Consider the following 26829-nt stretch of genomic DNA (forward strand, 5'->3'; position numbering starts at 1 on the left):
ATATTTAAAACACTAATTCAGAAAATATACCAAACAATGTCCTCATAATTAAGAAATGACTATTGAAAATACTGTGATGGTAAAACTATTACTTTATATTTTGACTAGTTTGACAACACAAATGCCGCTGTTCAATTACGACACCCTATTAGAAGGAGTGCTTACATTTCACGTGAGATAGTTACCATTAATGGAAGCTGTATGGCAATGATTCATTGGAATTTAATTTCATACCCCATTCTGGAACTCATTAAGGCAAACATCAAACAAAAATTTAGACCCTGAAGCTGGGTGGTGGTGGTGCACACCTTTAATCCCAGCACATGGGAGGCAGAGGTAGGCAGATCTCTGTGAGTTCGAAACCAGCCTGGACTACAAGAGCTAGTTCCAGGACAGTCTCCAAAGCAATACAGAGAAATCCTGTCTCGAAAAACCAAAAAAAAAAAAAAAAAAAAAAAATCAGATCTAAAAACTTAGACTACCTCATTGACAGAATGCAATGCTTCATTTATTTGGAGATTTAAACATATTTATTTGGTTCTCAGTAACTCATCTCAGGCCTTGTGCTAGGATTAATAAAGCTAAAAGATTAAATCCAACCTTACCACTTTTGGGCAGGTAGTGCCCTTCATTAATAAATGAGGGTTTTAATCAATGAATAACAATAAGTGCACAAATGAGTTCCCAGAAAAGGATTAGCAGTGAGTTTAAAGACATTATGAGAAGAGGTTATTAAGATACTTATAAAAATGACCTAAAATATTTTTTAAAATATCAAAGTTTATTTGACCCCCCAAAAGTCACATTAAAGACTAGACTATAAAATTTAAATTTCTTCCACAATATGAAAAATTATGATGTGAAACTAGGATGAGTATACCTTGATAGAAGAATTTGTGAGGTTAGATATATGACCTGCCAACTACACAGAATGCAGCTAAAATCACAAAAGGCCTCCATTTAACCAAGAGAGACTTCATTGTGGCATGCATGCAAGCTTACTCACGTTACTCTTAACAGAGGCTTTCTTTTCCTATAAAATGTCTCTTACTACATTATAGATACTTCTACTGCTTTGAATTTCTCCTTTTAAGATACCTAGTTATTTAGTGTGCACGCGCACTCACTTGTGTGTTTGCATACTTATGGAGAGCAGAAGAGGATCTCTTTAGAGTATGAGTTACAGGCATCTAAGAGCCACTCAGCGTGGGTGCTAGGATCAGGAAATCTGATCCCCATGATAGGGCAGCAAGCACTGGTCACAGCCCAGTCATCTCTCCAGTGCTGAGTTTTGTATACTCTAATCCAGAGGCTTATTAGGTGGGAAGCAAGACTGATAGAGGTAGTCGTGAGAGCAACAGAAACTGACATGACTATTGTAGAGGAAAAATAAGGACAATTTCTTTTTCTTTTTTCTTTCTTTCTTTCTTTTTTTTTTTAATACAGGGTCTCCTACATCCCAGAGTGGTCTCAAAACCCTGATCCTCCTGCCCCAACTTCCTCAGTGTTACAATTAGAGATGTGAACCTCCACATCCAGTTTATGGGAATGGAACCTAGAGCCTCACATAGGCTAACACTGTATCAGCTGAAGTATATGCCAGCAGCCCCACAACATTGTTTTAAGAATGTCTATTATCCAGAAGAAACTGCAAAGCATATTGGCATAGTTTGGAGCCTGGTCTACTAAATGTCTACTCACTAAAAAGTTGGTACACAGGCTGGCATTAATAGAGGGTGGCAGAACCTTTAACAGTAAGATACAAAGCTATAGCTCTATAGAGGGATCCTTGAGCCATAAGAGGTCTGACCTTAAGAAGGGCGCTTGAGAGCCCAGACTCTTTGTCTTCCTTTTTGCTCTCTGGTTCCTGATGAGCTGGCTGCTTTGTTCCACCAAATACTCTTGCCATGGTGTGCCTAACTACCTGCCTTGAGCTAAAATCAATGGGACCAACTGACTGTGAACCTCTAAAACTGAAAGCCAAAAGAAATGTATCCAAATTCAAAGCTGATCATCCAGGTATTTTTCTTATACTGGCTGAAAGATGACAAATATTTAATTCATTCAATGTTAATTGAAGTTCATAATATGTGTCTTACTGATTAAGTATTCAAAATTAAACCCAAACCACAATTTAACAAGATAAACCAAAGAAAACTACTCTTTGGAAGTTTATATAAAGACTAAAACAGATAATGTGTAAAAATTTTAATGAAATAAATCATGATTGTTATCTGATATTCAAAACTACCCATGAAATAACTGATTGTTCTCATCTATTTTCTTTGAGTAGTAGTAACCAAATGCAGAGCTTCACACATGCTAGACAAGTGTTCTACAACTAAGCCACAGCTCCAGCTCATGCAATGCTCTTGCCCCAGCTTTGCAAATGGCTAGGATGACAGAAATACATCACCATGCCCATTTTGACTCTTCCTGAAATATAGAAAAATATACAAGATTATGCTGACACCAGTTAGCTAAGTTGGGATTAGCTGAACTCTGTCTAATTCCAAGTTTTGTATTTGTTTTTTGTTTTATTTTTAATTATGTGTATATGTGTATCTTGAGTGGGTACGTGAACACATGAATACAGGTCCCTGTGAAATCCAGAAGAGAGTCCCTGGAGCTAGAATTATAAGATGCTATGAGCCATTTGGCATGGTCTAGGAGCCAACTTCAGGTCCTTGGAAAGAGCAGTTTGTACTCTTAACTACTGAGCCATCTCCTCAATCTGTCTCATTAATAACTCACAGGCTGGCTTTAAACTAGTAATCCTCTTGACACAGCCTCCCAAATCCTGGGATTATAGGCATGAGATACCATGCCTGCCTGGCTCCAAAATGACATTTTTAGCAATAAGAATTATGTATTTATCTAAATGATATGATGATGATGGTTTGAAAGAAATTGGCCCCAATGGGGAGGTGTAGCTTTGTCAGAGTAGGTATGGCCTTGTTGGAGGAAGTGTGTCTCTGTGGACGTTGGCTTTGAGGTTTCCTATATGCTCAAGTCAGGTGCAGTGAGACAAACAACTTCCTGTTGCCTGCATATCAAGATATAACTCTGAGCTCCTCCAGAACCATGTCTGCCTGTATTCCTCCATGTCCCATCATGATGATAATGGACTAGAACTCTGAAATTATAAGCCACCCCATTAAATGTTTTCCTTTATAAGAGTTGCCATGGTTATGGTGTCTCTTCACAGCAATAGAAACCCTAACTATATGTGTGTGTGTGTGTATCCAATAATATAGTCATGGTAATAAGCGTAATTTAGATAAGCAAAATGATATAAAAAATGCATTTGGCCTGAAACCACAATGTTCATTCATCATTTTATGACTCAACTTGTACTTGACTTTCATCATGAATCTCCAAACCAGGATTCTTGCAAATGAGACTACCATAGTTGCCCTATACCACCAGCAAGTCTTACTTTCCAAGTCAAACATCAGTGATGCAAAGAATGGCACTATGTAAAAAATGAAGCAAAATCAATAGAAAAACTATTTTCACGATAGAACCAGGGAAAAATGACTACACATAAATAAAACTGTAGAAATATTTTAAAACAAGCTTTCAGCTGGGTAGTGGTGGCACACACCTTTAATCCCAGCACTTGGAAGGCAGAGGCAGGTGGAGCTCTGTGAGTTTGAGGCCAGCCTGATCTACAGAATAAGGTCCAGGACAGGCTCCAAAGCTACAGAAAAGCCCTGTCTCAAAAAAACAAAATAAATAAATAAATAAATAAATAAATAAATAAATAAATAAACAAGCTTTCAGAATTATCAATTGGAAATAAAAATATTTTTATTTAACACTTACTTTATATTAACTAGTGTAATTTAAGAATGGAATAGCCATTCCATTAATATTAATGCTTAATATGATTTTTATCAGGATATACATTATCATTTTTGCTATAATAGGAAGTACTTAAAATAACTATGATTAATATAAAAATTAAGGTAAAATTATGATGATATGTGCCCAACTATATATATCTGGGGTCTTTTGATTTTAAGTTATAGTAAACTGGAGATCAAGGAAGAAATGTACAAAATGGAAGTCATAGTAATAAGACAATACTTCCATAGCTAATATCATCACTAGTATGATTTTCAGAAGTATTAAAATTCCTAGAAATTGCACTTCCTTATGGAAAGGTTTTATAATTACATTAATCCTATGAACTTACTATGTCTAAAACTGTACCCATGATCTACTGATTGTTCTATTGAAGACTGTAATGAAGAAGAAAAATGGCTGTAACAGATACAGATCAACAAAATTAAAATAAGCCAAATTTAGAAGCCAAACTCTTCAAGTAATACATACCTCCTTGAAATGCCATTAGCCAGACATTTGTGACTACAGGATTTAGAGGAGAGGGGCGATGAAGTTGGAGACAAGTTGAGAGGAGCAATCAAACTGTTAATGATCTCAGTCAACTGTGCACTCTACAAAGAAACAGTTCACACTTTAGTACAGTTAAGCATCATTAAGGTCCTGAATTTCTCTCCTGAGTACTTACATCTATATTGTATTTATTGATTTGCATAAACTAAAATGAAGTCTGTTTGTCCATAGTGTTTGCTTCTTAAAAATGTGTTCCTAGTTATCTACTTTCTCTAACAAGACCCCACCTTATAACTTCTAACAAATTATATATCTATCCCTGGTTTGATCTAGTCAGAACCTTCATGATACAATCAACTCTCAAGGACTGACTGGGTCTATAAGCTAGAGACAACCCAAGTAACTTTTGGAGGATATGTGAAATCTAACCCTATCGAAGAGTTTAAGAAACAAAATCTAAAGTTATTCATAAAGAAGACACTCTAAGCGTACCTGTTTTTCTATGTTTCGAAGAAGTAGTGTAGGGCTACTCGGTGACATCTCAAAATCATGCTCTGGCAAAGGCTCTTCACCCCTTTGGGGAACCTGCGAATTCACTGAAGTGTTTAATGAAACTGCTTGATTGGAAAACTGTATTTGTTTTTTCAAAATGTCTTTTGGAAGCGGACATTCTTCTAAGATCACTATCCCCTAGGGGGGTAAAAAAAAAAAAAAAACAGTAAAAGTGATCACATCTTAATAAAAGAAATAGTAACTCACTATCACAGTTAAGTAAATAAACACAGGACATAACACAGTGAACTAAATAGATTTAACAGACAGACATACATACAACTACCCAAAAGCAGCATATAGATTCCTAACTATACATTGTACATTTTCCCAAAGAGACCATATGTTAAGCCACATATGAGTTAAAGCTGAAAATAAGAAGAAAAAAATTAGAAACATATTCTTCGATACAAATATGGGAAGAAGTAAACTATCCCTCTTTTCAGATGATATATTCCAAAATTCTATCAGAAAACTTGTAGAAACAATAAAAAACTCAGCAACATGGCAGTATACCGAATCAACTTGCACAAATCAATAGCTTTTCTGTACACAAACAACAAACTTTACAGAGGAGATCATGGATACACTCCCATTCACAATAGCCTCAGAGAATATCTAGGAAAAAAACCAAGCCAAGGAAGTGAGGGACCTCTAGAATGAAAACTCTAAATGTCTGAAAAAAGAGACAAACATTAGGAAATGCAAAGACACCATTGCTCATGGGTTGTTAGTATTAACATTGTGAAAATGACAATTCTACAAAAATATATTTACAAACTCAGTGCACTCTAAATCAAAATCCCTATCTCATTCTTTACAGAAACAGAAAAGTATTCTAAACTTCATATGGAACCACAGAAGAACCAGAGATAGCCAAAACAATTCTGAGCAAACAGAACAATGCTGAGGGGATTAAATTTCTAGATTTTAAGATTACAGTTCCATAGTAATAAAAACAGTGTAGTGGCACAGAAACAGGCATGTGAATCAAAGACCCAAACATGAGCACATCTAACTTCAGCCACTTAACAGCTTAGTAAGGGAAAAGAGGGTAAAGGGGAATGGCACGGTACAAGTGATTGATTTGTCTCTGTCCCCAAAGTGCTGCAATTATCAGTATATACCACAAAACCTGGATAAAAGAACCAACTTTGGTTTTTAGTGATTTTCTCAAAGATGGGATGGTAGCACATATCTTATAACTGAATACTCAGGAGGCTGAAACAGAAGGCTGGCTGAGGACAGCCAGGCTACATAGACCTTTTTTCAGTAACAAAACAACCAACCAACCAAAACTCCAAACCTTTGATGTTTTTCTATCCTCATTTGCATTTATCTCTAATTTGTATTATTTCCTTCCCTCTGCTAGCTTTTGGGTCTGACTGTCCTTCTAATGGCTATTAAACATTTAAAATTAGGCTGTTGCCTAGAGACTTTTTTATTTTTAAGTGTACTTATAGCTGTGTATTCTCCCCTTAGCACTACTTTCACTGTATTTCATGTTGTGTCATGTTAAATTTTTATTTGATAAACAAAAACATAAACCAAAAACTGGAAGACTATTCCTTGATTCTATAGTGACTAGAGTTATCAAAATAGTGTAATAATAGCTAAATGTAAACAGACCATTTTACATATAGACCAATAGAACAAAGAGCAGAGAAATAAAATATTTGCTTATATGGTCAAATGATTTTGAGAATGACATCAAAACCACTCAATAGAGAAAGCAAAATTTTTACAACTAATTTGGCCCTGGGGAAACTGGAGATCTAAATGCAAAAGAATGGAAGTTAGACTCTAACTACATATATAAAAATTAACTCAAAATGGACCAAATACCTCACTATAAGACCTAAAACTATAAAACTTTTGAAGAAAACATAGGGACACCAAAGGCACAGATAAAAATAGGATAGATTAAATTAGATGTCATAAAAATAATACAAACAAAGTAAAAACAAAACAAAATGGTAGAAAAGATTTGGAAATCACATACTAGAGAAACAACTATTGTCTAGAATATACAAAGAACCCCTAAAGTTCAGCAACAGCAAAGCTAATTAGAAGTAAGCAAAAGACTTGATGTATGGATATTTCTCCATAGAAAATATACAAACAACAAGTAAACATAAAAATATGCTCAATATCATTAATAATAATGTTAGGGAAATGTAAACCAAAACTGAAGAGACATCACCTTACATCCAGTATGATTATCTTTAAAAGAAAAAACCCAGAATGTTGGCCACAACTTGGAGTAATTGGAACAATGTATAATATAGTTCATTAAAAATTAAAAATAGAATTACCACGCAATTCTGTAATTCCATTCTAGATGTATAGCTAAAAGAATTGAAAGAGTGCTGTTTGTGTTTGTTTGTTTCTGAGAAAGGCTCTCTACTATGGAGCCCTGGATGACTTGGAACTCACTATGCAGGGAAGCAGACTTTAACGCAAAGAAATCCACTTGCCTCCCTTTCCCAAGTGCTGGGATTAATGGCACAAGTCAGGTTCCACTAAAAAGAGTACCCTGAAGAGATATTTTTGCACTCTATTCATAGCATACTCACGACAGTTAAAACGGGGAACACTAGATGAATGGATAAACAAAATGTGATAAATATACAACTATTCAGCTTTCGAAAATGAAAGAAATTCAGATTTATATTATAATGTGCATAAAATGGAAGGTCAGTGGGCTATAAAATAAGAACAATCATAAAAATATAAGTACTATTATGTTTCCACATATATGAGATACTTGTGAACACACATGATTATTAAGGTGAGGGAGAAGGAAAACAAGTCAGTCATTGTTTAATAGGTATAGAATTTTCAGTTTTAAAAGATGAAAAGTTATGGAAATGAATGCCTAATAGTATTAAAGTACTTAATACCATGAAATTATACACATAAAAATGATAAAGATGGCAAATTATGATATATATACGACAAAACTTTTGAAAAAAATGTATACTACTTTTATCATTGAACTCAGTTCTTAATTGTTAAAAAGTATGATCAAATAATATATATATATATATATATACATACATATATATAAAGGCTTTACAAAAGTAGATCTATTTAAGAAATTAATGTTTAAATATCTTAAACTAGGTACTTTTATGAAACTTAAAATTATTTTGTGTGAAGAAATGAGGAGAAATTATACAGGTAACAACTTTAACAAAAAATAAAACAATAAAACAAAATACCTTGGATGCACGAATATGCCTGTGAATATCTGTTAGTTGCTGGATTTTGTATTCTAGTTCTGAAATCTGAGCTTGAAGCCAAGTCCATCGGCTGCCAACTTGCGCTCTGTCTACAAGCCACTTCCATTCAGTGCTAGAGTTGCTGTGAACAAAGCAAACAGTGTTAGTCAAAGCACAAAGTCAGTCAGCTCTTCAAAGTGCTTATAACTTCCCTGACTACTTTCATGAAATCCCATTTCTTTTACAAACTATCTACACTGCACCAGAGATGGCAGGCTGACTTCTTATCAAAGAACATAATTTGATTTCTTACCTTGGTATTACACAAGTACTTTGCTTTAGACAATATTATATGCCCAACAGTAGGTAGGTAATCCCTCTGTAATTTAGTATGTTATTAATCCTATGGGGTTGCATGGGGCTGAGCCAATAGGGAAAATGAAACAAAATTGGTAAGTCTAAGATTCTGTAAAATCTGTTCTGTAATAGAGGATACAGAGCCTGAACCAGCCATCTTCTATAACCAGGCAAGGCTTCCAGTGGTGAGACTAGGACATCAACTCAGCCACAAAACCTTTGATCTACAATTTGTCCAGCCTGCAAGATGTGCCGGGGTAATGGTGGCTAAGAACTTGTAGGAGTAGCCAACCAATGACTGGTCCAACTTGAGGCCCACACCACAAGAGAAGAGCCCACACCTGACACTGCCTGGAGAATCAGGACCGGAGACCTAGGATAGAACCAAACAGGACTGGCAATAAATAAATAAATAAACAAACAAATGAATGAATAAATAAATAAATAAAGTAAAGAAGTAAATAAATACAAAGATCCCTAATGATATTCTGCTATACTCATAGGATGGGTGCCTAGCCCAATCATCATCAGAAAGGCTTCAGCAACTGATAGAAGCAAATGCAGAGAACCACAGCCAAACCTTAGGTGCAGCTCTGGGAGCTATCATGAAAGGGTGGGGGAGGAAGAATTGTAGGAGCCAGAGGGTTCGAGGACACAGGAGTACATGGCTACAGAATCAACTAAGCAGGCTCACAGGGGCTCACAGAGACTGATGCAACAGTGTGGGTCTAAGCTAGGTCCTCTGCACATATGTTATGACTGTGTAGCTTGGTGTTCTTGTGGGCTCCTAGTCATGGCTGTGGGAGTGTCTTTGACTCTTGCCTGCTCTTGCCTTTCCCTCCTACTGGGTTGCCTGGTCTAGCCTTGATAAGAAGATTTGTGTCTAGTCTTACTGTAATTTGTTATGCTATATTTAGTTGGTATCCCTGGGAGGCCTGCTCTTTTGTGAAAGGAAACAGAGGAGTGGTGGATCTGGGGGAAAGGGAAGGGGAGGAGACAGTTTCAGAAGAGAGAAGGGAGGGGAGGCTGCAGTTGGGATGTAATGTTATGAGAGAGGAATTTTAAAAAAAAAAAGAATTTCACATGTAAAAGTGGATGCAAGTATTGGATAATCCATTTGGACTGTACCAAAATTCACTTAATAAACTATAATGTGTTTAACTATGTAACTTTTATTGGTGTGATATAGTTATCATTATTGGCTACCTAATACTTAAAGGCATTGACAATAATTTATAAAATTCTCTACTACATTTCCTTCTCTGTTGCTTTTCTTTCTTTCCTTTTTTCTAATAGTATTTTACTAGATAGCCTTGGCTGTCCTGGAATAAGCTTTGTAACCCAGACTGGCCTCAAATGCACAGAAATCTAACTGCTTCTGCCTCCCAAATGCTGGACCAAAAGCATGTGCTACCATGACCAGACTTATATTTCCAATAATTATCTCAAATACATGGGTCTTTGGGTGTTTATTAAAATAAATATCTTATTAAAAAAAAAACCCTAATGACCATGCTCTATAGTACAGAGAACACAGGGGATTTATAATGAGCTCTACTGTCTTATACATTTAGAAATAAAGATTGAAGCCTCTTAGTTTATCTTTTAACTGGGACAATCTTTGAATCTGTAGTCTTTTAGATTGCAAATGAATTATTTCATGAAACACTATAACTGCATCAACTAGAAGAATAAATAATCGTGATCATGCATTGTATGGGAGGAGGATGAAAGTGGGGAAGAAGGAAGGGAGGAAAAATTAATAGATACAGAGTACTAAGGAAAAATAATGAAGGTGTAACTCAGAGCTAATAACTATGCAACATATGAACATTTATTTTTTAAAAAATAAGTACCTGAGTGTATTTATTATCAAAACCATAGAATGTATCCCACAATGAACCATAATGATAATTACAGGTGATGATAACATATCAATATAGGTTCATCAGTAATAGCAATTGGCATTGATGTTGATTCTCAGTAGATTTGTAGGGAGGACAGAGAGTATACAGGAATTCTAATATTTACTCAGTATTGCTGAGAGCCCAAAACCACTATAAAAGCTAAAGTTTAGAAAATGTATACTGGAAACCAAAACAAAAAGGTCAGGTGTCATAACACACGCCTTTAATCCCAGCACTCAGGAGACAGGCAGGTTGATGTCTGTGAGCTAGACAGAGGACAGCCTGGTCGATAGACTGAATGTCAGTACAGCCAGAGCTACGTAGTGAGACCCTGTCTTAAAAACAACAACAATGATAATAAACTTTATAATGGACTATTCATATCTCAACCAGAAAATATATTAAAGAAACAATTTTCTGTCAGATAAATAAAGCAAGTATTGTAACTTCGCTACATAGTAAGTATAATAAGATTTTATATAAGTATTTCTAAAAGGCTATTTCTAAAAGATTTTAATTGCCTGTACTATGAATGAAAATACTGTATGTGGCAAGGTTTCTCCTGACATTTCCAATTTACATTCAATATTATAATTTTAGAAATTTTGCACATTTTAAAAAATCACATTTTTATAAGTATGAAAAAAGTGAGAGTGCCTATTTAAAATTTATTTACTACAGAGAATATTTAGTAGTACTAAATGCCAATCATGAAATTTGGAGAGTAAAGCAAGAGCCATATCATACACACTTGCACAGTTGAGATTAATTTGATTCAGTGCAAAATGGAGGCTACTTAGAAAGTAATAACAAAATTATTTTCCCAAGCAATGTGGCTACGTTAGTGAGACATAAGAAACAAGAAAGCTATAACTGAGGAGGGTACAAACCATCTCCAAATACCTCGTGTGCTACCCCTGTATTTTCTAATCTTTGTACTTAGGTTGGTGCCATGTGATTACAGTTGATCTACAAGCTATGAGCAAAACTGACTATCATTTTATACAGCTGAGGACTTTAAAGGACACTGGTGTAGATAGTATAGCTAGAAAACCATTCTAGTTGGTAGGGGATAGCTCAAGACATAAGCCACAGTTGATCTCTACTGTGCACAAGCACTGAGATTACATCCTAACTTGTTACTAAATGTAGCCTATTCTGATGGAAACAATCTGAAAATAGGTTGGACTGAGAAGCAGAGATGATAAATAGGATGTAAAGTTCATTGAAAACCAATGGAATTGGGGAAGTTCTTTATGGAAGAGACCATCAGGAAAGCAAAGGTCTTCTTACAAATTCTTTCATTACATTTTGCTTCCATTAGAAATTTCAGTCCTATGAACATTCAGTTTGACTTGGTTATGAAATTGACAACAAGTGATCAAATGCAAAAGAGAAAAACCTTCTCATTTCTTCATATTTTACTTTGGTAAAGTTACTGTTACTGAAGTTAGTGTCACAATACACTTTTTTTTTTAAAGATTTATTTATTTATTATGCACACAATATTCTGCCTGCATGTATGTCTGCAGGCCAGAAGAGGGCACCAGATTTCACTACAGATGGTTGTGAGCCACCATGTGGTTGCTGTGAATTGAACTCAGGACCTTTGGAAGAGCAGGCAGTTCTCTTAACCACTGAGCCATCTCTCCAGCCCCACAATACATTTTTATGTTTACAAATTCTATCAAATTACACTAACTGATGTTAAAATACTTAATTAAATTTGTGAACCAAATCATGCTGAAGCTTTGTGGTATGTGGAATGAATGTTTTACAATGGATAATTTCTCCTACACTTTATTATGGTTGTTTGCTAGATATGAAGCTTTTTTGTCCAACATGCTTCCCTTCTGAAAAAACACTTGTTAAAAAAAAGTTGTAAACATATAACAGATAAGTATATGGTTGACTTTGTTTTAAAATGTTTCACTTAAAGTCAAGATATGGTTTATATAAACAACCAATACAACCAATGATATAACTATAGTATAAACTTATCAGAACATAGATGATATATCAGAGAACCTGTACAATTTGAGGCATATGTAATTAGAAATTTTGCTAATTTCTAATATAAGTTTGGACTGCTAAACTTCTAAGAATACTGGCTCCCTGCATCTCTGAGGTGTGCCAGACTAACCACAGACCACCATTGGCAGTATTCCCATCTTTAATAAAAAGCAAGGCAAACACATCTATGCATGGTCATCATTGGGTTGAGAAAAACCAGGAAGTCTCTCAAAGGATAGTCAATGCCTTAAATTTCCATCCTTGCTTGATTATAGTCAACACTTAATTTGCAGATAGAAATATTACAAGTTTAAGTACTTTGGGCTTCAATTTCCCTTGGTGTTGCTTTATCTTAAATTTTGTTTGTTTTGGGATGTTTGCTTGCATGTATGCATGTACACCATGTGCATGTACAGTACCATAGGAAGCCAGGGAGAGCATGGGAACCCTAGAAGTGGATGGATAGAATTAGGTGCTGAGAAACAAGTCCAGACCCTCTGCAAAAGCTCTTAACCACTTTAATACTTGAACCTGCGGTTTAGATTTTGGCTTTGAAGTATAGTTACTGAAGCAAGAGATTTCCAATATTATATCGGATATTACTAAGACTTAAAGACATGAATGATTTAATCTTTCCTTTAACACAAGGTTTTGTTAGCTCACTAATATAGCAAATTCATGATGACTAAAAATCAAGAGAGCATATCTACTTTTAAGAAATGACTATGTGAGGAAAAGAAAAATTTGTCCTAGAAAAATAAACTGGGTCAACTTTCTCAGCTGGTATTTGCTCACCTAGAAAAAATCTAATTCTTCCCTGGAATTGGGTTCTTTAGACCAGAGGTGAGAAACTTTTTCTGTGAAGAGGCAGACAGTAAATACTTGGGGCTTTGTGAGCCACAGGATCTCTACCTTTGAAATATGAAAGTAGATACAGGACATACCCATCATGGGGTGGCTGTGTTCCAATATAACTACTTTCAAAACAGGAACTAATAAATTTACAGGATAAACGTAAAAATATTAAATTTGTCTAAGACATTTCCAGTAGCACAAATGAGGAGACTGTGGATGGCACCACCACTGCTACTGTTTTGGCATGCTCTATTGCTATTGAAGGCTTTGACAAGATCAGTGAGGTGCTAATCCAGTGAAAATCAGAAGTGCCATGCTGGCTACTGATTGCTGATCTTAAAAGCAATGTAAAAATGTGACAACCAGGGAAGAAATTTCTTAAGTTGCTACAATTTCTGCAAATGGAAACATCACTTTTTATTCAATGACAAAACTTTGGAAGAAAGCATCATCACAGTGAAGAATGGAAAAAAATGATGATGAATTATATTGAAGACATGACATTTGATCAAGGATATATTTACGTATGTATTATTAGTACGCCTAAAGGTTGAAAATGTTCTTTCCAAGATGCCTATGTTCTGTTGAGTGAAAAGAAAACTTCTAGTGTCTAGTCTATTGTCCCTACTCTTGATATTTCTATGCTCAACAGAAGCCTTTGGTCATAATCACTGAAGACACTGATGGGGAAATTTTAAGTATACTTCTTTTGAATGGGACAAAAATTACTTTTGAGGTTGTAGCAGTCAAAGCTCCAGGGTTGTGGGCAATAGAACCAGTTTAAAGATCTGCCTATGCTCATCTCTGGGGACTAGCTTTTTATGGTATCAGAAGGCAACAAGCAAGCTTCCAAAGGAGGGAAGCAACCAGCAATCTTACCCATCAATGACACCTATGAATCACAATGACTAGCATGACACAATAAACCTAACAGTGTAGCAGTGGCACACATACCAAGACTAACCAATAGCTCTATAATTTTACTTAAGACCCAATAAACAAGAGGGAAATCATATCTGGTACTGGAAATCTAGACAACTACTCAAGCCTTTTGAAATTATGGCTCTTGAGAAGAATCTACAACAACCACTTTACTAAACCACCAAAATTCCTAACTACATTCTAAATATTTGTCCTCATACCCACAGATAAGTGTAGTCCTTACCCCTCATCAAAGAAACTTCTCTTGAAAAGATGGACACCATTATAGAAAACCACAAGCTATCAAACTGCATAGTAAAGTCCAATCCCAATGAATATATCTACAAAACAAATCCTGCCCCAAAGGCTCAGGGAACATTAAGGAGGGATGGGAAAGATTGTAAGAAACATAAAATCAGGGAGTCTGCTTTGAGATTGTGTCTCCTAGTAATTTCAGATGGGAGAAAAAAATCGAAACATGTAGCACTCTGTTAGCAAAAGCTACCATGAGACTAACAGAAACTAACCCTGGGGAGTGTAGTGGAACATCCAATTCTGGCACACTATGAAGTCATATAATCACAAAAGATATGAGAATACATTTCCAGACAGCAAAGTGAGATGCTACAAAAACAGAAGAAAAGATTGTTACCGCCCGAAGCAAAATTAGGGCCCCTCAAAGACATTGCTTCAGTGCTACAGCAAGTCCTGGTATTGCTAAGACCAGGAGCTATTGTGAATGCCCACCTTTTTCTTTTTAACCAATGAGAGTTTTAGGTGGATGATGCTGGATGCTCCTGTTGAAGCCAGAGATAGACATCAGGTAAATTCTTAGAGTACTCTCCTGATATGAGGGGACAGGGTTTCTCATTGGTTGAACTAGAATTCATCAGTTAGCTACACTCAGAGGCCAGCTATCCCAGGATCTCCCTGTCTCTATCTCCTAGCACTGGTAATGCTAACCCAGATTTTTACGTATGAGCTGGGGATCAAAACTCAGATCCTCATGCTTGCATAGCAAGCACTTTACCGTTGACCCTTTACCCAGCTGTCCTTACTGCATCATGTAAGACACAGACGGTCAGGAGGGATAAGTAGATCTGCTAATTTGTAGCTCATCACATTATGATGAGCCACATCTGAACATAATAGAGGACTACTCTACTCCACTCCATGGTTCTAGCTTGTTAGCTTTGAGAAACTGGTACGTTTTATATAAGATAAAGGAGTATATGGATGTATGGAAGGTCAAAGATAACCAAATAGACAGAATATATGTAGTTCCTCTCCCAATATCTAGCCATTTTTCTTTCCTTTTTGTGGTTTTAGAGAGAGAGTCATACCATGTAGTTCAGGCTAATCTCAGACTTATAGCCCCAACTGTGCTCAGGTTCAAGATCTTCCAACTTCAACATCCAGAATGCTGGAATTATGAGGATTCACTAATATATTCAACTTTTTGTTAACAGAACTCTGAGCCCTGAACAGAACAGCTGGAGACTTTTATTTCAAAGTCTGACTATAAGAGGTAAGCCAAAATAATTTGTGCATCTGCTGGACCTTGCCTATAAATCTAATTAGGTGGCTCCTTAAAAATAGTTGGGTGTGGAAATGAGTCAATCAGTGCAGGCAACAAAATGCTCTTAGAGAGATAACAAAGCTAACAGATCTTCCCCAAACTCTGAACATGTCTAATTACTGTTAAGTGAGAAGAAAAAGCATCCTATGTATGTGGAGTTTCCCTTCCTGTGACAGCTTAGCGTTTATCTTAACAAATCTCTCCTTCAATAATACTTTATGCCATTAACATCAGTTAGCAAGTTCGCAAAGTGTTCACTGTCTGCCCAGCATGCTGGTTCATACCTCTAATCCTAGGACTTAGGGGTTTGTAGGCAGGAGGATGGTGGATCCAAGCCCAGCATGGGCTACAAAGCAAGATTCTGCCCCCATACCACAAAAATTAAAAAAAGGAGGAAAGAAAGGTGAACCTTAGGAGTTCTAATGATAAAAAAATTAAAGAGTGAGAGTATTAAAGGGTTTTCAAATATAAATGAAAGAGTGGCACAATGTGAAACATTATTTAAATTAGCCTAGAGCCCTGGCGAAACTCAGTGTAAATTACCTAAACTAAGCTTCTAGTATGACTTTAAAAGAACTCACACATCACCAGAAAATTTAGTTCTACCATCCCTCTCCCTCTCAAGCTCTCAACACAAAGGAAGAAAGAAGTTGGAGTATATATTTATGTACATTATTGCTACCACCCCTTTTCTCTTGAATTTTGTTTTGTTTTTTCAAGACAGGGTTCCACTGTATCGCCTTGGATATCCTGTAACTCACTCCATACACCAGGCTGGCCTCAAACTCAAGATCCGCCTGCCTCTGCCTCCTGAGTGCTGGAAATAAAGGTGTGTGCCACCACCACCCAGAGAACAAAAAGATTTTTGGAACTTAATGGTCTGTTAAGTACTCTCAACTGTCCTTATACAATTTTATGTAATGTGGAACATTGACAGCTATGGGCATAGAAAAACAAAAGCATTATGAATTTGTAAAGCAGACTGATGCATACTTGCAAAGGACAAATCAATAATTCAACAAGCATCCTGTGTGTGTACATGCATGCACCCATACTTCTTCTGTTCAAGAAAAGTAGACAATTATGTGGACTGAACACTACATAAAGGTCCAGCTTATGGGAAAGTGGAGTTTAAAACAAACAAAAAGTTCTGAACTTCCAGTTTAAAACAGTCCACGGAAACCTATCTTCTGCCAAGACACTCCATATGGAGACCTATTGGTAGTTCTTCCAAATACTACAATGGCTCTGGAAAGAGGTAAAACTACCCCAGTAGCACCAAAATCAAAACAATCAGAAGTCAAAATAAAACTAACTTTGTTACTTAGAAAAGTTGACTGCACCTTAACCAAAGGTAAGTGGAAGCATTTCTGAAACACTATTTCTCTATATGTTCCCAAATAACTTTATTTATATACTGCCAAATAGCTAAACTTATATTGAAAATACTTCAGTGCCAGACAATAAAACCCATGGAACTTTAAAATCTGATCCTTCACAATAACTGTTATAAAAATAGTTTTCACTGATGTTTGTACCTAAAATTAACCAGGCCACCCTTTAAAGGTTTATAGCATGCTTTTCCTTTGATGAAAGTCCTTAAAGACATTCAGGTCTAATAGAGACTTCTGGTGATACCTTGTTTATACTCTAACAAATAAAGCTTGCCTGAAGATCAGAGGGCAGAGCTAACCACTAGTTAACCATAGAGGTTAGGGGTAGGGGGTTGGGGGGGTGATAAGGAGGGAGGAGATAGGAGTACTGTCTCTTTTTGGACTACGAAGTTGAATAGGTAAGGTGGCTTTGGTTTTGCTCCTTTGTCTCGATGATCTCTCAGCATTTTTCCCTATATCTGACTTCGGGCTTTTATTATTAAGTACTATTAGAACTTGTGTTACATATACTAGCTTAATTTATCTAGCAGATAGACTTCATTATTCAATGTATTTTGTAACAAAGAAAATAGCAGAGTGTATTCAACTGAATCTGCAACCTGAGATCTTCTGATGTAGCAGGAATATAGGGCAAATCTTAAAAACCAATAAACTGAGCTATAGAAAGACATTTCTACAAAATTTTCAATTTTTTTTAGATATATATATGCTGCTAAAGCTTTCCTTTCTCTTTAGATGTGACAAAGCTTGACCATGAATATTTAAAAACATTAATATGACTGAAGGGGTTTGGAAATAATCCAAATTAAACTTCACATAGTCACATCATTCTACTCTATAACAAATATCCATAAAAGTCACACTTTCAAATGTAAGAGAACTATGTAGTTTTTAAAAGCAATAAATGTTAACATCATAAACAATCTTTAAAAAATATTGCACAAATTCAACCACTGCACTTCCTCAATGCTAAGACAACACCAATTTAAAGATATACCTTAAATAAAATAACAAATATAATCTGGAGAAATCTATTAATTGTACTTATGATTTATGTATATTTGTATACATCACAAGGTGAGGTGCAGTAGCTCTGGTTCAGTAAGGGCAGAGGCAAGACATTTCCATCTGTTACCTGAGGCCAGAGCAGCAGACTACAGACAGGTTCTCAGTACCTTAGGTTGGGTGTCCACAGAGGTAGCAAGGGCTATTGTACGTTTTAGTAGGAAGACTGATGGGCTCTTTCTGGCCTCTTTTCCACCTGAGATGTCATAATCAAGCTGCCTCTAGGAACTGATTCTGGCTTGCACAAAAGCCTTCAGTAATGGTGTCAGTGATGTCTGAAGCATGACATCTAGAAAGTAGCCATAGATCTGAGCATGGCCATATGTTGGAGGAATTGTTCATTTTTAAGTGAAATAAGAGTAGTAACAACTACATCCCATGATTGACAGAACTAAATGAGATTATCACATATAATTAGCTAGCAAAATGGCAGCCTGAAAAATAATGTGTGCTTAGTATACCCTAGTTCTCACAGCCAAGCAAATTTCAGCTATAGTGACATCAGAACACCAAAAGACAGGAATGCTCACTTTATCACATTTTACTCATTATAAAAAATAATACATTAATTCTATATCAATTAGTAAAAGCAATACTGTTTCTAACTCTATAATGATTATCCATTCTGGAGAATTTGAAAAAAAGACAAACTATTTCTGCCCAAAATGTCACAGTCATATTCAGGAATGTGTATCAATTTAGGAACATTAACAGATCCCAAGAAATTTTAAATTGTGCTTTATGTGACTGTTTACATTAAATTTAAGTCAAATTAAACTGAAAACTTAGTTCTTCTTAGCAGGTCATCATGTACTGCAGATGAAATAATCAGTTTTCTATTTACTTTGTTATAATGCCAGGTTGAATAGAGATTATGAATTGAAATATGATCATATTCTCTCTTGTCGGAAACAAAAACAAACAAATCCCTAGCAGATAAAAAACATGCATGTTATCTAGCAGTTAGGAAGCACAGTCAAGAGTAAAAAGAGCTCAAGGCCATCCCTGACTACATAATGAGTTCAAAGAAGGCCATTTCAACTCAACCCTCTATAAAGTGGAGTAACACTTTACATGTACTCACTATTTAATTCACAAAGCTAATGTGGGTATCCCCATGGAATCGCTTAAACGTTCAAGGTTTTAGTATTATTATCCCTGTGTGTTTTTTCCCAGAAAGCAAAGTAACTTACTTTTAAAAAATATGTTTAGTACTCCATATCCATAGATACTGTAACATCTGCAGATTCAAGCAATCACAAATTATAACAATTGAGAACTCAATAGCTATATAAAACTTATTATATACCAAACATACAGAAAATTCCTATCATTGATGAAACTGCTTCCATAGGAACATGCAGAGTTTTTTTTTTTTTTTTCTTAACCTTGTTGTTATCCCCTGTACAATTCAGTGTAACAATTATTTTCATGGTATTTACCTTGTTTTAAGTATTGTAATTAACCTGGAGATGGTCTAAAGTATATAAGGAAAATGTCATAGATGCACATACTACACCATTTTATATAATAGACCTAAAAAGGCCTGTGGATTGGAGTATTTGCAGAGAAGATCCTGAGGCTGACACTTAGCATATCTGACTCACACATATAGCTTAAGAAATAAAACATCTTAAGGTATCATCATCCCAGATTTCAAGGCCTATTACAGAGCTACTGTAATCAAAACAGCATGGGACTGGCATAAAATGGACATGTTGAGGTGGTTTGTGCACACCTTTAATTCCAGCACTTAGAAGGCAGAGGTAGGCAGATCTCTGTGAATTGGAAGCCAGCCTAGTCTACAGAGTGAACTTCAGGCCAGCCACAGCTACATAGCAAAATTTTGTCTGAAAACACACACACACACACACACACACACACACTAACAGAATACTGAATAGAACTGATAAGCCAGATATAACTCCATATACATACAAACACCTGATGTTTTATAAAGAAACCAAAAATATACACTGAAGAAGAGACAGCATCTTCAACAAATGGTGCTGGTCAAACAGGATAACTGCCTTTAGAATGTAAATAGATCCATATCTATCATCCTGCACAAAACTCAACTCTAAATGGACCAAAGACCTGAACAAAAGACCAGATACCCTGAACCTTACAGAAGAGAAACAGGACAGAAGAGGAATTGGGGACAGGATTGAACTCATTGGCACGGGAGAGATTTTCTGACCAGGACACTGATAGCAAAGGCATTAAGAACAACAATCAATAGGGCCTTGTGAAGCTAAAAAGCTTCTGTACAGAACAAAGGACACCATCATTCAAGCAAAGTGGCTGCCAGCAGAATGGTGAATAAAATCAATTATACATCTGCTAAAAGATCAATTTTAATACTATATAAAGAACAGAAAAACTGAACATCAGGAAAATTAAAAACTGGGATATAGAACTAAACAGAGTTCACAAAAGGAAACACAAATGACATCCTTAATGTTTTCAAAATGTTCAGTATACTTAGCCATCAGGGAAATGCAAATTAAAATGACTTTGAGATTTCATCTTTCCCCAGTCAGAATGGCCAAGATCAATATAACGAATGACAGCACATGCTGGCAAAGAAGTAGGGGAGAGGGGAGCTGTTATTTGTTGCTGATGGAAGTGCAAATTGATACAGCCGCTATGGAAATCAGTGTGGTGTTTCCTCGGGAAGCTGGGAATAGATCTACCCCAAGATCTAGGCATACCACTCTTGGGAACTTGCTCATGCATGCTCATTGTTTTTATAGCCAGAAATTGGAAACAGCCAGATGTCCATCAGGTGACGAAAGGATAATGAAAATGTGCTACATTTACACAATAGATTATTACTCAGTTATTAAGAAAAATAAAAATCATGAAATTTTTCAGACAAATGGATGCAGCTAAAATCAGCCATCCTAACGGAGGTAACCCAGGCCCAAATGATAGACATTGAATGTTTCTCTTATATCTGGATGCTAGCTTTTAAGTTTTAGATATGGGTGTTTCAATATGAATAACCACAGAGGTTAAGTTGCTAGTGAGGGACCAAGGGAGGGGAGGAAACCCTCCAAGTAAGAAGAAATAAGAGTATAATGTTACAGAGATATAAAGGGGAAACCAGAATAGGTGGATTAAATTGAGAGGAGGAATGAAAGGCAGAGTAAAAGAGGAATATGGAGAGAGACAGTCAATACACTAAAGGCCTTTTGAAAATCCATATGGAAATCGACTACTGCAGAAGCTTCCTAATATACATAAATGAAAGGAATTTAATTGGAGTCAACATATAAGGGGAGAAAATGTCCCAACTAGACTACCACCAAGTAAAACCTCCAGAGTCAGGAATGGGTTACATCCTTTAAGTCATTAGTCAAAGGGGTCCCATAGACTCCCCCTACCTAAAAAAACATTGCGGGCTATTGCCAAGGCTATTGGTTACTCTTCATAACCTGATGGTAAGGCATAACTGCTGAAGACACAAATTACTCATGTTATCAAACACAGACAAATCAAGCTGGTATGTAAGAGGAAGCTTCACCCCTGTTACTAACGTGCGTGCTACTGGAGGAGAAAGGCAATCATCCGTTTCATCTGGCTACAACCTTGCTACACACAACAAACTTGCAAGATATACTGGTGCAATGGTGACATAAATGTTATCTGAGTAACCAACTATTTTATTGGATTTATGGCCTACTCCACGACATGGAACCCATCCATGACACTGCTTAAGTGGTCAAGAACCTGAGTCTAGATACTACTACTATTCTGTTAAAGGACTATAGCAATAAAATGACTCCTAGTAACATACTGCTATACCCACAGAGCTCACTCAACAGTCCTCAAGGGAGCATCTTTTTGCAGTGGTAGATGGTAATTAACAAACAGATCCACAACTGAACAATGTACAAAGAATGAGAGACTGGAGCATTCAGCTCTAAATGGAATGTCTTTATCAAACCCCTTTCCCTTTGGGGTTGAGGGGCCTACGTGGAATAGGAGGCAGAAAGACTGTAAGAGCCAGAGGTGGTGGATGACTCTAAAGAAATACTCAGCAGTAACGATACTCCTATAAACTCAAAGAGACTGTGTCAGCATATGTAGACTACACAATTTCAAAGCCAAAGTCTCAGCACTCAGAAGGGAAAGTAGACACAGTTTCATCCCTAATCAAGAAGCTCTTTACAATTGGTACCCACTGGGAAACCACAAATCTGTTTTCTCCGATACAGTGTTACTGGGTCTATGAACCACACTCCCAGGAAAGGTCCCATTCCCAGAAATACTTGGCCAAAACAAAATGGACTCCGGGGTGTTGGTTTTGTGTGTGTGTGTGTGTGTGTGTGTGTGTGTGTGTGTGTGTTTATGATTTTTGTTTTGTTTTGATTAGATCTGGCTTGCTTTCTTTTTTCAGTGTTTTTCTTTTTGATTTTGCTAGTTTCTTCTGTTTTCTTTATTTTTTGAGAAAGAGAAAGTACATGAAGTTGGGTGGTAAGGAGAGGGGAGGATCTGAGAGGAATTGGGGGGGAGGAAAAGAATATGATCAAAATATATTGTATAGGAAAAAAGAAAACTTTTTTTTGATTCACTAGTTTTATACCTTAAAGATCATGCATTGCATGAAGATTTTAGAAAATCTACTTTCTCATATCTTCAAAGCAAGGTTGACTGCTACTGTACACAGAACAGAAAAATAATCACTAATTTTACACTTACACTGCCACATTTTTTCTAATGGTATATTCATCCAACTCGTCATCTGAGCTGCTGTCGGTGGCATCAGAATCCAGACCCACTTCCACATGAGACAACAGCCCTGTAGCAGACAGGGCAAATCTTTGGATTTCTGCAGCTGTGCACTGAGCAAAGCCATTGTTTGTATCATCCCAAAACTTATTCTCTGAAGCCAGTATGTTGACTTCTGGCTTAATTTCAGAGTGTTCAAGTAAACTATTGCCCAAAACTGTGGTGGGTTCATGAAAGAGCTTCATTGTGGGCAGCTGGTGCTTCATAGAAAATTTCATCTGTTGACCATAGTGCTGAACAACATGCTTCGCCAGGAGCATCTGCAAGTGTTTCTGAGTTCGTCTAGCCTGGCTGAGTAAAATTTTCTGTTTACTCACACAATGAAGCAAACGAGCATTCACTTCCTCCTCCTTTTCAGCAGCTGAGGAGCTAATAGGCATATCTGAGTGACTAGGTCCAATTTTCTTTTGAGTGCATTGCAATAAACCCTTTTTAATCTTAGTATCAGTGAATTTGTCCAAAAGTGCATTCTTTGGGTACCACTTACAGTTTTGCAGATGTATTTTGTCTACATTAGTGTCTTTGGTGAGATTTGAGTCCAAAACGATCTGTATGTCTTTCATGCACTGGCTGGTGGTATCTGAGAGCTCCTTTTTGATGAACTCCTTCTCGGAATGAGAATGGCAGATCTTGCTGAGCTGAATGCTGCTGCCATTACACAGTACATTTTTCAGCTTACAGCAGTTGGACTCCACTCCTTTCTTTTGGTTATAATTCTCATTATACTTATTTAGTGTTGAATTAGAACTCATTAAAAGAACTGTCTGAAAATGTTTGGAAGCCTGAGGGGAAGCAAAATGTTTTAAATTCACAAAATTTGTGTTTAGAGTAGGTTCAGGGGTCGGAAATCCCAGCATCTGAGACAAAGTGTCTCCTGCTGTAAGCTTTTCATCTACAGTTCTTGGGCTTTCCACACACAGCATCTTGTCAGATTCCATGGCACTTGGCAAAGATGAAAAGCAGATACCCTTTGTTGTTGCCTCCTTCAGAGCTGGGGTCATGGCGAATCCTGCAGATAATTACTGGAAGCCTAAAATTACATAAAAAATACATGATCAAAAGTCTCGAAAAAAACCTGATGCTTATACTTTTGCCAAGAGCAACTTTTATTTTTTGATGTTTCTGATTAAAATGAGCATGGTACCAAGAAGTCCTTTATCTCTCAGCTTCCCACATTATCTCAATAATGAATAAGCTGTTATTCTTCACTCTGATTGTGAGTGAGCCTAATATCCACAATTCCAATTAAAGTTGCACATATTATACTGGGGATATAGCTCAGTGGTTAGTGCTTGTGTAGCATCTGTGAGACCGAGTTCCATCTACAGCAGTGGCCCCCCCCAAAAAAATAAATACACTGGCACACTGTCACAGGAAGGTTTAATGACATGTGGATGCAAGTACATCTCACAATCATATTATTGACAGTGAAAATCAATAGGAAAAACTTCCAACTTTGAATCTCTTAATCATACCTGAAAATGTGATGCAGTCTCACAAATGCAAAAATATTTTTTCTCTATGAAATATAGTAACTTTTTCTAAATGAAATTCCGCTTGGAATTTATTTTTCTCAACTGCACAGTAATAACTAGAATTAAAATATACAGCCGGGAGTTGGTGGCACATGCCTTTAATCCCAGCACTCGGGAGGCAGAGGCAGGAGGATCTCTGTGAGTTGGAGGCCAGCCTGGCCTCCAGAACGAGTGCCAGGATAAGCTCCAAAGCTACACAGAGAAACCCTATCTCGAAAAACCTATATATATATATATATATATATATATATATATATATATGCTAAGTAATATGTTAATAAGTAGACCTAATTGAGCACAAAATGTATGAGTTCATAGCTCAATGTGTCAGTGAGAAATTGCCTGATCTGAGACAAGTATTTTTCCTGAAAATGTGTATCTACCATGTTTTTCTGTTCTCATATATATACATTTATTAGTTATTATGTAGAATATATCCCTCCTACCTACAAAATAGTGAAAACCATGCCAAATAACCAGTAAAGATTAATGGCAAAGTTAAATTTCAAAAGAAAAGAATGAAGCCCTATGTTCAGACATACAAAAAAAGGCAATGTAGTATCACTAAAACTTACCAAGAGTACACTTAGTGAAAAACTTTACAGTAACTATTTTAAGTTTTTAATGATACTTAATCTCATTATTAAGTATTATTAAGTATTAATGACACTGGAACTATTACATTCCGTAATTTTTTCAACACACCTCATGCACTCTAATATTTTGTGCGCTCAGATGCTAGCTGTCACTGTACTTACTTCACTTTTATTTTCCATAAAACTAGCACAAATGACCAAGAAGAAAAAAAGGTTTAAAAAATTATTTGTTAAAAAAACTAGCAGTGGCTGGGCATTGGTGGCTCATGCCTTTAATCCCATTACTCAGGAGGCAGATGCAGGCAAATTTCTGAGTTCGAGACCAGCCTGGTCTACAAGAGATAGTTCCAGGACAGCCTCCAAAGCCACAGAGAAACCCTATCTCAAAGAGAGAGAGAGAGAGAGAGAGAGAGAGAGAGAGAGAGAGAGAGAGAGAGAGAGAGAGAAAGGAAAATAAATCCAAAGATAAAGTGACTAAGGACCACTGATGGTTGAAAATGAGAATAGAAGAGAAATTTTTGAGGTCTCTGTTATACTAGACAGTTCCAAAATGACCCTAATCACATCTATTGGCATTCATAACTGAATAATCTCTCCTCTTGAATATGAATTAGACTGAGTAGTGTAGTTGAGGTGATTGGACCCAACAGAAATAACAGAATAAGACTTCTGAGATTAAGTTGATGAAGAGACTGACTCCTCCACCTTACTGTCTTTCCCCTTAGTAAAGAAGCTAACTGCTAGTCTGTGAGCTGGAACGACCCATGGCAAAGAAATAACGCCTCCCAAAGGCAGTTGTAAGTGATCTGGGATTAGACTCTTTCCAGTCCCCTTGAGATGACTGCAGCACCTGCTAACACCTGCTTAGAGCTGATGAGAGACCTGCCCAGAGTCAAGACAAAGAAGCTGAAGAAGAATATCCTAAATAATTAAATTTGGAGGGATTTTGTTACATGAACAGATGTCTACCTTTTTAAGTTTATTTTATTATTTGAGATTATAATTACATCTTACAGGTAATTGCATTTGCCTTGAAGACTTTTAGATTATAGTCTCTGGAAGGGAAAGCCCAGACATATCACAACCCCTACTTAAAATTTCCATGATGTTCTTCTGTGCACTATTTCCAAATATGTCTTATTAAAAAAAAAAAAACCCAAGCAGAAATAAGATGTAACACAAGAAACTCATAAAAATATTTATATCTCTTAAATAAAAAAGGCTGACTTGTACTCATGGTTTTAGTATTTAACATGTAAGTAGATTCAATTATTTAAATTTTATACACATATATGTAATTGTTTTCCATACCTCCCAATTGAAAATATTCTAAAGCACCAATTGTGCCTACTTTCATATTCTGTGAAGTATATACATCACTAGCTCTTATAAGCTCTGGAGTCTAATGCTAAACTGCTACTTTGCTATTATATGAAAACCAATGTGACCAGGCAGATACTCTATAAATATTTGCTGACTACATGGTCCTGTATTTAGAATAAATCTGAAGTTATCATTTTCATGGCCTACATCACAGGCCTCTGCCTATTTCATCTTCTACAGTTTTCTGCATGGATTAATACACTCTAGGAACACTGGGCTTCATGTCAGTCTTGAAAATCAACAAGTGACAGTACTTTAAAGCCCTCCCCTGACCAATGTATTGAAAACA

At 36.3% G+C, this 26829-nt stretch overlaps 1 protein-coding gene and 1 long non-coding RNA gene across 9 annotated transcripts in view; one reads left to right on the forward strand and one right to left on the reverse strand.

Annotated features, from left to right (window-relative positions):
- Kansl1l (KAT8 regulatory NSL complex subunit 1 like) overlaps positions 1–26829 on the reverse strand; it is an 83740-nt gene that overhangs the window by 42859 nt on the left and 14052 nt on the right. For 6 of the 8 annotated variants that reach the window (XM_027397126.2, XM_027397125.2, XM_027397123.2 and 3 more), the window contains exons 2-5: positions 22937–24056; positions 8139–8280; positions 4855–5052; positions 4342–4463 (exon numbers count right to left, since the gene is read on the reverse strand). In XM_027397126.2, coding sequence (XP_027252927.1) covers positions 4342–4463; positions 4855–5052; positions 8139–8280; positions 22937–24027 — 1553 coding nt within the window. In that variant the 5' untranslated portion in view covers positions 24028–24056. The remainder of the gene's footprint in view (positions 1–4341; positions 4464–4854; positions 5053–8138; positions 8281–22936; positions 24057–26829) is intronic. The other 2 variants (XM_035441017.1, XM_027397124.2) reach the window with 1 other exon arrangement.
- On the forward strand, positions 12010–26327 carry LOC118238425. The gene is made up of 2 exons (XR_004768687.1): positions 12010–15719; positions 25883–26327. It is a non-coding gene; the product is annotated as an uncharacterized LOC118238425 (long non-coding RNA).

Source organism: Cricetulus griseus, chromosome 2 (assembly GCF_003668045.3).
Source record: "Cricetulus griseus strain 17A/GY chromosome 2, alternate assembly CriGri-PICRH-1.0, whole genome shotgun sequence".
In the NCBI taxonomy this organism is placed as follows: Eukaryota; Metazoa; Chordata; class Mammalia; order Rodentia; family Cricetidae; genus Cricetulus; species Cricetulus griseus.